This window comes from Leptidea sinapis, chromosome 10 (assembly GCF_905404315.1).
Source record: "Leptidea sinapis chromosome 10, ilLepSina1.1, whole genome shotgun sequence".
Taxonomy (NCBI): Eukaryota; Metazoa; Arthropoda; class Insecta; order Lepidoptera; family Pieridae; genus Leptidea; species Leptidea sinapis.
This window is the reverse complement of record NC_066274.1, coordinates 7,336,843-7,349,957: the sequence shown is the minus strand read 5'-3', so window position 1 is coordinate 7,349,957 and position 13,115 is coordinate 7,336,843. Positions and strand designations below refer to the sequence as shown.

At 33.1% G+C, this 13,115-nt stretch overlaps 1 protein-coding gene across 1 annotated transcript; it reads right to left on the bottom strand.

Annotated features, from left to right (window-relative positions):
* Window positions 1-413: 413 nt before the first annotated feature.
* On the bottom strand, window positions 414-12,413 carry LOC126966439 (fork head domain-containing protein FD4-like). The gene is made up of 3 exons (XM_050810478.1): window positions 11,562-12,413; window positions 2,944-3,088; window positions 414-638 (listed from the first exon to the last, which is right to left on the bottom strand). The coding sequence occupies exon 1, from the start codon at window positions 12,345-12,347 to the stop codon at window positions 11,565-11,567; it is 783 nt and encodes a 260-aa protein (XP_050666435.1). The 5' UTR covers window positions 12,348-12,413; the 3' UTR covers window positions 414-638; window positions 2,944-3,088; window positions 11,562-11,564.
* Window positions 12,414-13,115: the final 702 nt, after the last annotated feature.

Here is a 13,115-nt window from a genome sequence, read left to right as displayed (position 1 = left end):
CCCTTTATCTTCCTTCTCTGTCAGTCACTTCTCTAAACATACTCTTTCTCTTTCATTGCTTAGATTTATTTCGCTGTCACTCGTTATATCTGGAACTTGACATACACAGACTTACTAATTACTTTTCGGGTTCTTAAAACTAAACTTAAAATTAGAAAATATCCCAGAAAAGCTGGCATTTAATATAATAATATGCCCATCACTAATACTTTATGTAAACGTATGTATAGTTATGTAAAATATTGAACAACACGTTGGGAAATAAATTAACTCGTAAAAATGTCACTACAAATTGTGTATTTAGACATTAAACTTTATTCTATATAACTACGTCGATAGATATCTTTTAATTAAGACTACGAAATTAATAGCTCAGTCAATGAATAAAATTCAGTTATTAATTAAAAAATAAAAACGGTTAACACATACATTATATTTCTCTTCATTACGATTACAATAAATTACAATTAATTTAATTACATTTAATTAAAAACTGTACATATTTACAATGCAACATTTAACTTAAATATCACAGGTATTTATTTCATTTAATAAATTAATTATATACTAACACTGTATTGCTAAATATGATGACTCTTAATTGATTGGGACTTACATATTTTTATGAGTTTGCATACCTGAAAATAAAAATAAGAAGGGTTAAAGTTAGACAAGAAAATAATAATTATAAATGTTATGACTGTTCATTGTCAGTACATTTATGAAAATTTAATATATGATCACAAAAATCATCACCTTTTTGCTATTAATAGTGATTTTCATTATTATAACACTAGAAATAAGGGATTGCTTGTAACTAATTCTAGTAGGCTTCATAAGATACATAATAGCTTTAAGGGTAAATGTATACACTTTTATAATAAACTCCTAGCTACTGTTCAGGTATTATCTATAAATAAATTTAAATGTTTTATTAAATAATGGCTCTGTCGTAAGCTCTTAGTGATCCGACAGCCTGGGACTAGATTATTTTATAGCAATAACAATGATAGTAAAATGTTGTATATTTTATTAAAAAGAGCGAAAAAAAATTGCTGGGAGAGTTTCTTGCACCGCTTCTCCTTTCTCAGAGCGCCATTTGTTTCCGAAGCGGTGGTTTAGTTAGAAATGACATCAAAAAGAATTCATATAAGAATATTTTCATTAAAATGATATACCTTTTTGTTGATAGCGTATTGTAAACTCAAACAATTATTACTTTATAGTTATCTACGTAAGATATGTTTAGTGAAGGTAATTATTGTAATATTTGTAACAACAGTTTAAAAAGCATCGCATAGAATACACGGTTTTTAAATTTCGGCTTCAGTATTTTTTTAGAACATACACAAAGTATATTAAAAATATTCAATATACATTTTCTACTTTGTAAAGATTTTTTAAATATGCGATGAAATTTGCAAAAAATGAACGTAAATGAATTAAAAGATTGTTACTTTATAATATCTTCAGTACCCACGTACTTATATGTAAAAGTGCATTATTTAGATTTTAGAGGATTAAAATGCTTCAAGCGGAACTTGCCCCAACTCAATTTAGATAAATAAATAAATATTGACACACTTTTACACAAATTATCTTGCCCCATACTATATGTTTATGTAGGCATAGTCACTCTATGAGTACAAGACAACGATATATATAATACAAAATACTTACTTAAACATACATAAATACATATAAACATCCATGACTCGGAAACAAACATCCATATTCATCATATAAATGTTTGCACCTACTATCCTTATTGCAAATTAAATATTCTTTTTCAATTAAAAAAAAAGTTATTTTAAGATAATATAGGATTATTTAAAGCGTCGAATGAGACACTTTATAAAAAGCGTAATTAATACTTATGGTATCTTTTTAAGGTATTAAAAGTAGAATTTTACTGAGTTTTAATATTTTTTTATTAATACCATAATTAATAATGTTTCTATTTTGCCATTATCGTATAGAATATTAAAATATATAAACGATGAAAAAGAATTGAATGAAAAATGATGGATGGTTAAACTTTCTTTAAATTAGCACATAAAATATTTACATAATTATTTTTAATGATTAACACACATAATTACTTTTTCACGTACATAAGTACAACTAAAGTATTAATTTTACTTTTGAGTCTCTTGCTGCATAACTTTGCGTATATTATAAAATAATGAAAGTATAAATGTTGATATAAAAAAGTGGCAATGAGTTTCTCGCCACTCGTTAAGGCTCAACTTCGCGTTCGAAGTGGTGGTTAATGGTAAAATTAATAACTTTGACATTCATAAGTGTAATTTGACATCCATAAGAATAATTTGACATTCATAAGTGTAAATTGACATTCATAAGTGTAATTTGACATTCATAAGTATAATTTGACATTGATAAGTGTAATTTGACATTCATAAGTGTAATTTGACATCCATAAGAATAATTTGACATTCATAAGTGTAAATTGACATTCATAAGTGTAATTTGACATTCATAAGTATAATTTGACATTGATAAGTGTAATTTGACATTCATAAGTGTAATTTGACATCCATAAGAATAATTTGACATTCATAAGTGTACATTGACATTCATAAGTGTAATTTGACATTCATAAGTATAATTTGACATTGATAAGTGTAATTTGACATTCATAAGTGTACATTGACATTCATAAGTGTAATTTGACATTCATAAGTATAATTTGACATTCATAAGTGTACATTGATATTCATAAGTGTAATTTGACATTCATAAGTATAATTTGACATTCATAAGTATAATTTGACACTGATATGTGCAATTTCACTTTATTATTATTATTTCATAACAGTTTTTATTTACCTACATCCATAAGTACAATTTCATTTAGTTTCTTTTAAAGAAAAATTACGTTTTTTTTTTCAATAAATTATTAATAAAAGGAGTAAAACTTACCAATATAACGTCAATTGTCATCAGTATGAGCGTATACGAGGGTATATTGACTCTGTTACTCTAAATAAATACTGTTACAGGCTACAAGGCGCCTCTACATTTTACAACTAACACTATTGAGATCTTCTTTGACGTAGCGAAGTACCTGAAACAAGATATCTAAATTGAAAAATTTTATACAAGATATATTAAATATTTTATATCAATATAGATATTTAAATCACTTATTGAACGTCAAAATTTTCTATTTATTAATTGTCCTCGGGGCAATTCTTTTGTGTTTCGTAACGCATGTATTTTGTACGATTGCTAGAATTATGTTGTAAAATCAATATACATCGAATAACTCAGATGCAATAAGTTACAAGAAATAGCGCATTTTATTAACCTCTAATATGCCAATACGTCCCGCGCGCCCGCAAAAGCCACCTGCAGAGATGTTTTGGCGCCAAACCAAAAAAGCGCGATCACGTTCCTTAAAGGCCGGCAACGCTCTTGTGATTCCTCTGGTGTTGCAAGAGAATGTGGGCGGCGGTGATCACTTAACACCAGGTGACCCGTACGCTCGTTTGTCCTCCTATTCCATAAAAAAAAAAAACCGGCGCCGGCCACTTGAGACGCTATACCCACTTGTGTTTACAATATTCGAGTTATCATTATGCGGTTTATATTACGGGTTGCTAGATAAACAAGCTTGGTTATTGTAAACACGTGATTTATGATAGATTCGTGCTGTGATATCGCCGCTCGTTCAGAGTTAAGAATGATCTCTAGACACTTCTTCCATCCGAAATAGAAATATTAATTCACATTTAAAAACAATTGAGCAACGACTTTAAGTGAATATTCTATATATTTCCAACGAGTGTATTGTGTTATAATTTAAGGATAAACCAGGTAATGGAAATGTGTTATAAATAAATACATAGTAAAATTCGACGGGATTGCGAAAACAAAGGTTTGAGTATCTTTGTCGCGTCACATTACATAGAATGTCACAAAAATGTTTATAAAACTATGAAATAAATATTAATTTAAAATTCTTCTTCTCATTTACCGAAGTGATGGTAATGGTATATAGAACTTTGACATACTTAAGTGTCATTTGATCTACGTGAATAAAGTGATTTTGATTTTGTAATTTTTTGTCCTACATAAATTTTCTTTTAAGTTTAAGATTACCATCCAGAGAGCTTAGAGTTCAGTAGGTCCTAATATTTATTTTTGTGGATATATTTATGTTGAACCCAGTTGATGATATTTATATTAAAAACATATATCTGAATTATTCAAAATACTTTAACCAATATTTTTATTTATTAAATGAAACATATTCTAAATGTTATTGCTCTATGTGAATAAAACAATAAAAACCAACTTAGTTGTATTTCGTATAAATTATTAATCTCAACTCAGAATTATCTCACCTAGAATCATAATATATAGTTACACTAGCTGACCCAGCAAGAGTTGTATTGCCGATATTAAAATCGCGATACAGAAGTAACTGTTGATCGTAGATGGGTGAAAATTTGAAGTTGTATGTATTTTTTAATGTTGACTCATAATAAAACAAATAAAAAAAAAATGTCAAAAAAATTAAAAAAAAAAATTGGCGTGGACCACCCTTAACTTTAATAGATGTTGTCCGATTCTCAGACCTACCCAATATGCACTCAAAATTTCATGAGAATCGGGCAAGCCGTTTCGCAGGAGTTTAACTACAAACACCGCGACATGAGAATTTTATATATTACATATCGTTCAGTCGCATACGGAGCTCGATTTTACAAACACAAATTACGTATTTCTTTTTGCAATAATCTAGCTCATAACTCATGACAATTTTGTGTTTGTTAGTTCAATACATCTTCTTTTATAGACTGATTTAGACTTTTTGAAGTGAAAACCTTCTTTAGCGGCGTTGAGCACTTTTCCAGGGATGGATATAAAATGTTAGACTTGCGTCAGGACACGTGACCTGATCGAAAATTCGTAAGACAGTCATTAAAATTATGGATGAAAGTTGATTTATCTGACTAACTTACTACGAGATAAAATCACCGACTTGAAATTTAATTAATTAAAAACAAGATTATAATGTTTTGGAAGTGGCACCAACTTCAAATTATTAAAGAGATTTTTTTTTAATTAACTTTACTTGATCTGTTATAAACTTTATCTACATCCATGCTTTAAATCCTCTATTAAAGATTCTAAAACAGTTAGCTTATTGCCAACATTAAAACAATGTCCTAATAACCATCATCCAAACGAGTGTTGTAATGAATTTCAGTACAACATTATACCATCGGTTTTCATAATAACACTCCTTTGGATGATATTATGGTTACTAGGACTGGCTTTTTTAATGTTAGCAGTAAGCTAACTGTTTCTGAATCTCTTATAGAGGATTCATATTATGGGTGTAGATAATGTTTTGTATGCAACTGTTGATAATTAGGTATTAAAACACTCAAGTGATAAACCCAAATTCGAGATTTAATACCCGTTATTACGCAACAGTTGCATAAATAACTGTTATTCTATACTTTGAAGTTAAAGTGAAGAAGTATTATCTATCATATTTTATTTAAGTTCTGTATTTGATTTTTGTGTAAAATGTTTATTTTAAGAAATAAACTTAAAAATTTGAATGGGAAGGTATCACTTACGTATGGGTAGATACGAATTTAACAGTTATTTTATTTAATTACTTTTACCTACTTTTTGATATTATATAAAGTTTTCGTGTGTATAAATATTGTTATAGAATAGGATATATGCTCTTGATTTAAATCAGGGTCAAATATTTAATAAATTTTGTTATTTACAATGCCTTATGATGTAGAATTCTTGTATTGTTTTTGTGGTAAAAACGAGACAAAGGCGCGAAGTAAAGTTTACTAACGATACAAAAAGAAAATTGGAATTTTTTTGTTCAAATAATTATTAGACTTATACTATGTTTAACTAAAACCATACAATTATAACAAATGTTTACAACATCGCTTACGTTGAGTGATTTTTTTTTTGGAAATGCTATCTCTTTTACTCGGCATTAGACCGAAACTCACTACCAAAATTTATTTTGAATGTTTGCTCTTAAACTAATTTAGATAATCAAATTATGCCAAAGCAATAAATATAAACAATAATTAAGGATATTATTAAACTTCTGACCGCCATTAAGTGAATGTCACATAATATATAATGATTAATTTGATAACTGCTTACGTAAACTACCACCGTCTATTTATTGACAAAGATCTATAATTTAAGGCGACACTAAATGCCAGCGACCTTGAGCGATATGAGTTCACGGCTGCCGGCCCGCCATCTATGTAACAAAGCTAATATTTTCAAAAATCTTGCGTGGAAAACAGTTTATATGCTTACAATCCTCGTTGTTCACTAGAAATCTGAATAAATTAACCTACACAAAAAAGTACAAGCTATAAGAATAAATTTTCTGAGAGATGTACCAAAAAATGCGTCACGCCATGCCAAAAACTTGTTTAACTTCAAAGAAAAGTGGAAGTTCAAAAAGGCTCGGCAGTGTTAACTATAACCAACAGCAAGCATTAGCAACCTACAAATAAGACTTAAGGATATGTGTAACAGGATTAAGTAGTGTTCATAGCTCGAAATGCTATACTTTCACCACAAAACTTGTCTAAAAACACCATGTTTGCGTGTTTTCTGCTTACTCTTCGCCTTAAACAGAACAGTTTAAGTTCAGAACAGAGGCTACTTGATGTTGGCACAGAATCAGTCTAGTCATATTTTACGGCGAATTAAATAACAAAATGTATTTGTTTTGAAAGCATTTCGTGTAAAAAAAATATTTTACACGCGAAATTACGATTTTGCTCTTTATTCCACAGTATGAAATGCCGAAAGCTTCATTGTTTTTTTTTTTTGATCATTGCAAGGAACTTACTAAACTTTTCCAAAATTGCAATATTTGGGAAAAAATATAGCTATGCAGTATTTTATTTAGCTTTCATGAATACCCATGGATAAACTCTGCTTAATTTCCATTAGAGGTAACGAATTTATCCACTATGTCCTCACGTAGTATATAACATAATATCTATCTTTAATGAAGATATCACTTTAATTTATAAAGAGATCACTTTACGGCTCATCAGAGCCTGATTTACCTAGTCACTTCATAGTTTCGGAAATCAAACTGATTTTGAATCTCGTCCCATGCCTAAAGTATAACTTTAAAAAATAAGATGGCAATTTGTAATGCCTATTCGATTCTCATATAGTTTTGACCCACCGCTATGAAATTTAATATGCATTTTACAAAATTTTCCCAAAATTTTATAGATAAAATTAGAACTTTCATTTAAATTAACACCTTATATCGTCGCAGTAAAGTTCAAAGTGTTTTGTATACGCTCATTGGAAGCTCGGACGCGAACACGAGGCAAGAACATTTTTTTTAGCATTTGAAATGTAATTATTTAATAAACGTCAAGTTTCACATTTTTTTTAATTTAAAGGGGCACTTACCTGAAGTACGACACTCCGTCGTTTTTAAGTTTTGATAATATGCTGTAATATGAACAGCTTTTCACTGAACACTGTCATGCGTGGCATTGTATTCAAAGCGCAGTCCAAGCACAACAGAACGAAATCTCTGCCTAATACTAGGCACAGTTTTGCTTCAGACAATTACTGAGCGTGATTCTGAGTCTAGTCGTACTTCAATGTAGGTATATGTAGCTCAAAATAAAAAAGTATAATGGAAAACTAATTGCATTGCTTGACAAAAATACGAGATTTTTTGTGAAAAAAAAAACGATACGATAATAGGTCTTCAAAAATGATATTGAGATTTCTACTATATTTTTTTTTCTAAACTGAATACTGTTTGCGCGAGAGATAACTGAGATAACTTCAAAGTAGTAAAATGTGTGTCCAGCCAGTATAAGAGAATGATAAAACTTAAAAAAAATATATGATGTACATTACCATGCAAATTTCCACCGAAAATTGGTTTGAACGAGATCTAATAGGTAGTTTTTTTTAATACGTCATAAATCGTTACAACGAACTACAAGTACTTTTATATTATGTTACTTACTTGCTGCTACGGAACCATTCTTGGGCGACCGACTCGCACTTGGCCGTTTTTTTTATGTATCTAGTAATGACGGAACTGACTAATAATGCCTCTTTTCTTCATTAAAATTAAAACCGAGACAATCCCGCATTGATGGTCTGGGTGACTAGTTCAGAAAATTATGACACTTTGATAGAAGCCCGATGAGATAGTCCTCGTCCTGTAATCGTTTAACACCACTCACACTCACATCACAAATCACACACCTCCAATAACACTACACACAAATAGTCACACACTTACATACACTCACACATACTTACATACATATATCACCGCACTCGCCGGCGAGTGCGAAATCTCTTCAAACCTAGAGTCCACTGGACTAACAGATATATTAGATCGTTAGTGATCCTCCATCCAGCCTAGTGAGCAGGCGGTCCGAGGTTCGAGTCTCCTTCCGAGACGCCCCGCGCCTGTGAGCTACATTTTCGGCCTCCAAGGCCCCCGCCCGGCTTCGCTGTAAAAGCCTTCAGGGCTATCAGCACAGAGGAGGTTTTTAGTCGGTAGGGGGTGTTTACACCCGAGCCCGACATATGGGCCCCGTTTCGGGGTCTTCAATACGTAAATGTATTTTACTCCTCTCGAAAAAAAAAATAGTTCAGAAAATGGCGTATTTAAGGCTAGGGACCGAGCCAACGGCCTTGAGGAATCGAGCGGTGCTAGGTTATCTATCTCGCACAAGATCGCCATACTTTTAATTCAGAATTAGAAGCATTTTTAACTTATTAAAAACATGATACCATTTTCTTTACAAAACAATGTCATGTTAAATAGTATTGGCGTACAATTAATTAATTTTCATACAATTTTAATCTAGATTGAATGATTAGCATGGCTCCATCTGTTAGGAGTATTTTGGTGATTTTTTTTTCGCATGTAATGAAAAAAAAAATTAATTCGCTTCTCATATTCTGTGGGTATACGTAATTATTTTTTGTAAAAATATAAGCTTTTTATAAACTGTCGAAGTTTGCGCCATTTTTGCGATATCTTGGCATAGCAGCCTTAAGTTAACCTCACAAAGAGTGTAACGGTACCCAATAGGTAAGAAAGGACTTGAAGTCCGGATAGAAAGACAATCCTATTCGGTCAAATTGTTTCACCCATGAGAAGAACGATCGCAATAAACTTATTATTTATAAATTATATTATAAATTATAATTTATACGGCTTTTAATAACTTAATGGGTATGTCAAATTCATACTCGAGCCAGTCTCGAACAATGTGTAACGTTGACGTGCCACATGTTCTGTTAAACTTTGCTAATAATTGAAACTAAAATGCCGGTTTGCGTAATAAAACATTGTAAAAATAATACTAAAAGAAATAAGAAAGACACTGGGATCACATATTATCAGTTTTTTTTTGTATTTTATTAATTTCAATGTAAAATAATATGAAGCGTATGTTACATTTTTTTGCATACAAATTTGAAAGATGCCATTAAGGTCAAGATGCGACGCACACAGGCATCTAATAGTTGCCTTAATAAAAAAGTTATTATTCTTGGGTAGTGCGGTATCTAGTTGGAGCGCAGCGGAGACCAATCCATAATCTAAGGCTTAAGCATTAGGAAGCAGTTCTTAACATATCAAATGAGAATTATTCAATAAGAGCGAAAAATAACAATAATGAATGTCAAAAAGTGTTTGAAGAACTGTATCTACCTATTTTACCATTTACCAGCACTTCCGAAGAGGTTGGGCTCTAATGAGAAGAAGTGCCAAGAAACTCATTACTATTTTAATAAAATTAATTATAATGTGAAGCTGCGATGGAACACACGAGTAAGGTAAAATTTGAAAAATATGTTAATTAAAAATGAAAACTGTAAGATTTATTATATAGTACAGGCATAAATCCACATACAATATTCATAATAAATAAAGATTTATGTGAGCATTATTGATATAGTACCTAATCAGCATAATGTAATTATCAGTATGAAAATATATCATCATTGTATTCTAACTTTAAGTATATAACTTACTATAATTACATAAAATTAAAACTATCATATTTGGTATTTTTTTTATGGAAAAGGAGGACAAACCGGCGTATGGGTCACCTGGTGTTAAGTGATCACCGCCGCCCACATATTCTCTTGCAACACCAGAGGAATCACAGGAGCGTTGCCGGCCTTGAAGGAAGGTGTACGCGCTTTTTTTGAAGGTACCTATGTCGTATCGTCCCGGAAACACCGCGCAAGGAAGTTCATTCAACAGCTTTGTAGTACGTTTAAGAAAGCTCCTTGAAAACCGCATTGTAGAAGACCGCCACACATCCAAATGGTGGGGATGATATCCTAACTTGTGGCGTATCGTGTGAAGGTGGAATTCGGCAGCAGGAATCAGGTGAAACAGCTCTTCGGATCACTCCCCGTGATAAATGTGGTAGAGGACACACAATGAAGCGATTCACATATTTCCTTTCATTTCGAATCAATTTGGTATTTCCTTTCATTTCATATCAATTTGGTATTTCCTTTAATCTTAAGAAATATATTTATTTGCAAAGATTGATCCTTATCAGCAACAAAGTTCATTGGTCCAATAATATAGGATGTAATTTTTTTTTAAAACCATCTGGGTCGATTTCAGTCAAAAGTTCAAGAAATTTTTAAAATCTAAATATGCAGTATTTGTTTTCTTATAAATTGAGGGCATGGCTCCTTTCACGACTTTTCTCTACTACTCATAGTTTCCGACTAGGCCATCACCGTCCTTCTCAAAAAATCAACCTGTATACCTCAATACGGGGAAGCTAGGCTGATCCGTTGACCGAGAAATAGCTGTCAGAGCTTGGGCTACTGAGCCCTATTGAGGCGAGAAGATAGTACTTCGCATATTCTCCGGACTTCTGGGCCAGTCACACGGTCAGCAATTAACAACTAACTTATGATTCCTTGGTGTTACAAGGGTATATGAGGCGCGGTGATCACAATTACAATCTGGTGATCCGTGTATATGCTTCTCTGTCTTACATAAGAAAACAAAACATGAGAGGTAGCTTTTATTATTCGTTGTTATAATGGGAATACAGTACACACTGTTAAAATTTCTTGTATTGCGTTTTATAGACGGATGGATAGTTTCGGTACACTTTATAAGTCTTGATGTAGAAGGTAGTATTCGAGACTGCAAATTTGGATTTTAAAGATGTGTTTACCTATATTCCGGATGAACTTCAATTCGCATATAGGACTTTTTTCTGTTTAAATATGAAACCGGAGTATCCGTAGCTAGTATGTAAGTTGGTCTTGGCAAGAAGCTGGTGTAAATACTTGCCATCAGATATATTTGTGTCAACAGCAGGTAAACTCTATGACTAACATTATTTATCTAACAAAACATAGTATTATTGTTATAAATATAAATGTAATCTCGTATTTTTATAGGTATTTTTATCAGTCGAATTCCATCCGGGTAAAGCCGTGACAGTGTTAGTAGTATAAAAGCATGTTGAACAACTTACCATTCACGAGTTTAAAGTGTAATGTGAGAACTGACTCGTATCGCGCCACGTCCAGAGCGGTGGCAGGCAAGACTGCTGTAGCCCTGCGAGCAGTTCTGCATGGTATCTCTGGGCAGCCAGGATGTAGGGCGCCGGCAGCGGCATCGGGTAGTGAGGCTGAAGGGGGGGAGGAGGGGGTGAACATGGCGAGGAACTCCGAGGCTCCGGTTCAAGCAAAGCATCGATCGTAAAAGCTCTTCTTGGTCTTGTTCCCGACGGCAAAAGTGCCGCGGTGTCTGGTCCGTCAATCAGATCCGGGCTGGGTCTAGAACACATCGCTCCAGGCGTAACAAACATACTTCCTCCAGACATAGCCGTCCCGGGAGTCCCACCAGCCTGCCGCGCCATGAACGCTCTATTGAAGCTTGCAAGTGCGGCCAATTCAGCATTCAAACTATCCTTCTCCCCCTTGTGAAGCTTAAACCTCTTCCGCCTGCGAAGAAGCGATCCATTCTCGAACATATCGAAGGCTTGGGGATGTAGAGTCCAGTATGCACCTTTGCCCGGCCTATCCGGCCTTCGCGGCACTTTCACGAAACAGTCGTTGAACGACAGATTGTGTCTCAGTGAATTCTGCCACCTCTGCGTGTTTCTTCTATAGTAAGGAAATCGGTCTGTGATGAAGCGGTAGATCTCCGAAAGTGGCAGCATTCTTTCAGGCGAACTCCAGATCGCCATAGCGGTGAGCGCGATATAGGAGAACGGTGGTTTCTGGTCTCCGTATGATTCGCGGGTCGGCCGCGGCATTATTTAGCACTGAAACTTTCGGGCGCGATTGTTTGTTTTTTCAGGAGGCACGTCTCTCACTAGGTAATGAATGATAAGGACTGGTTGTTCGAAGGAGAGTCGGGGCGCCAAGCGGGTGGGACTAGCGGCAACGCCCCGCGACCAACGCACCAATCAGACGCATGCTGTTGTGTTTGTTGTTTTCGTCGGCTCCGGGCCCGTGCAGAAGAATTTAAATTGTTATCACGTTTACATTATACAAAATTTATTCGACACCGATACTTGAGCTTGTTTCAAAATTGCAATGATTAAAGGAGTTACCTATTTGTCGGTGTTGTGGTGTTGAGAGCAATGCTAAAATGGCGCGTCTATCATTACGCTGATTAAGATAACTATAAACTGTTGGCTTGTATTGGGTTAGCTTTGCTGTTAGTTAACAATAATGAACTATTTGGTTTATAGGTTTTATAGACGACTTGATTTTGTTCGCAATTTCAGGGGAATATTTTTTTTCAAATGAAGACTGGTTAATTTCGGTCAAGTCATTTCGTAGATTAATTAGCTGGTACAAAGGAAGACACAGACTGTTAAAAAAATTCGTATGTTTTAATAACTAATCATATATAATAAAAATAAACAATTTAGAGTTATTAATAATTATAGTCTCTAGGTATAAGGTACCTACAATAGGAAACCTCAGTACCTAATCAGTTCCTGCTCCTTAGCCATTGCTTTGATTTTATTTTATTAATTATTAAATAAATACGTCACTCAAATTAATAAAATCGG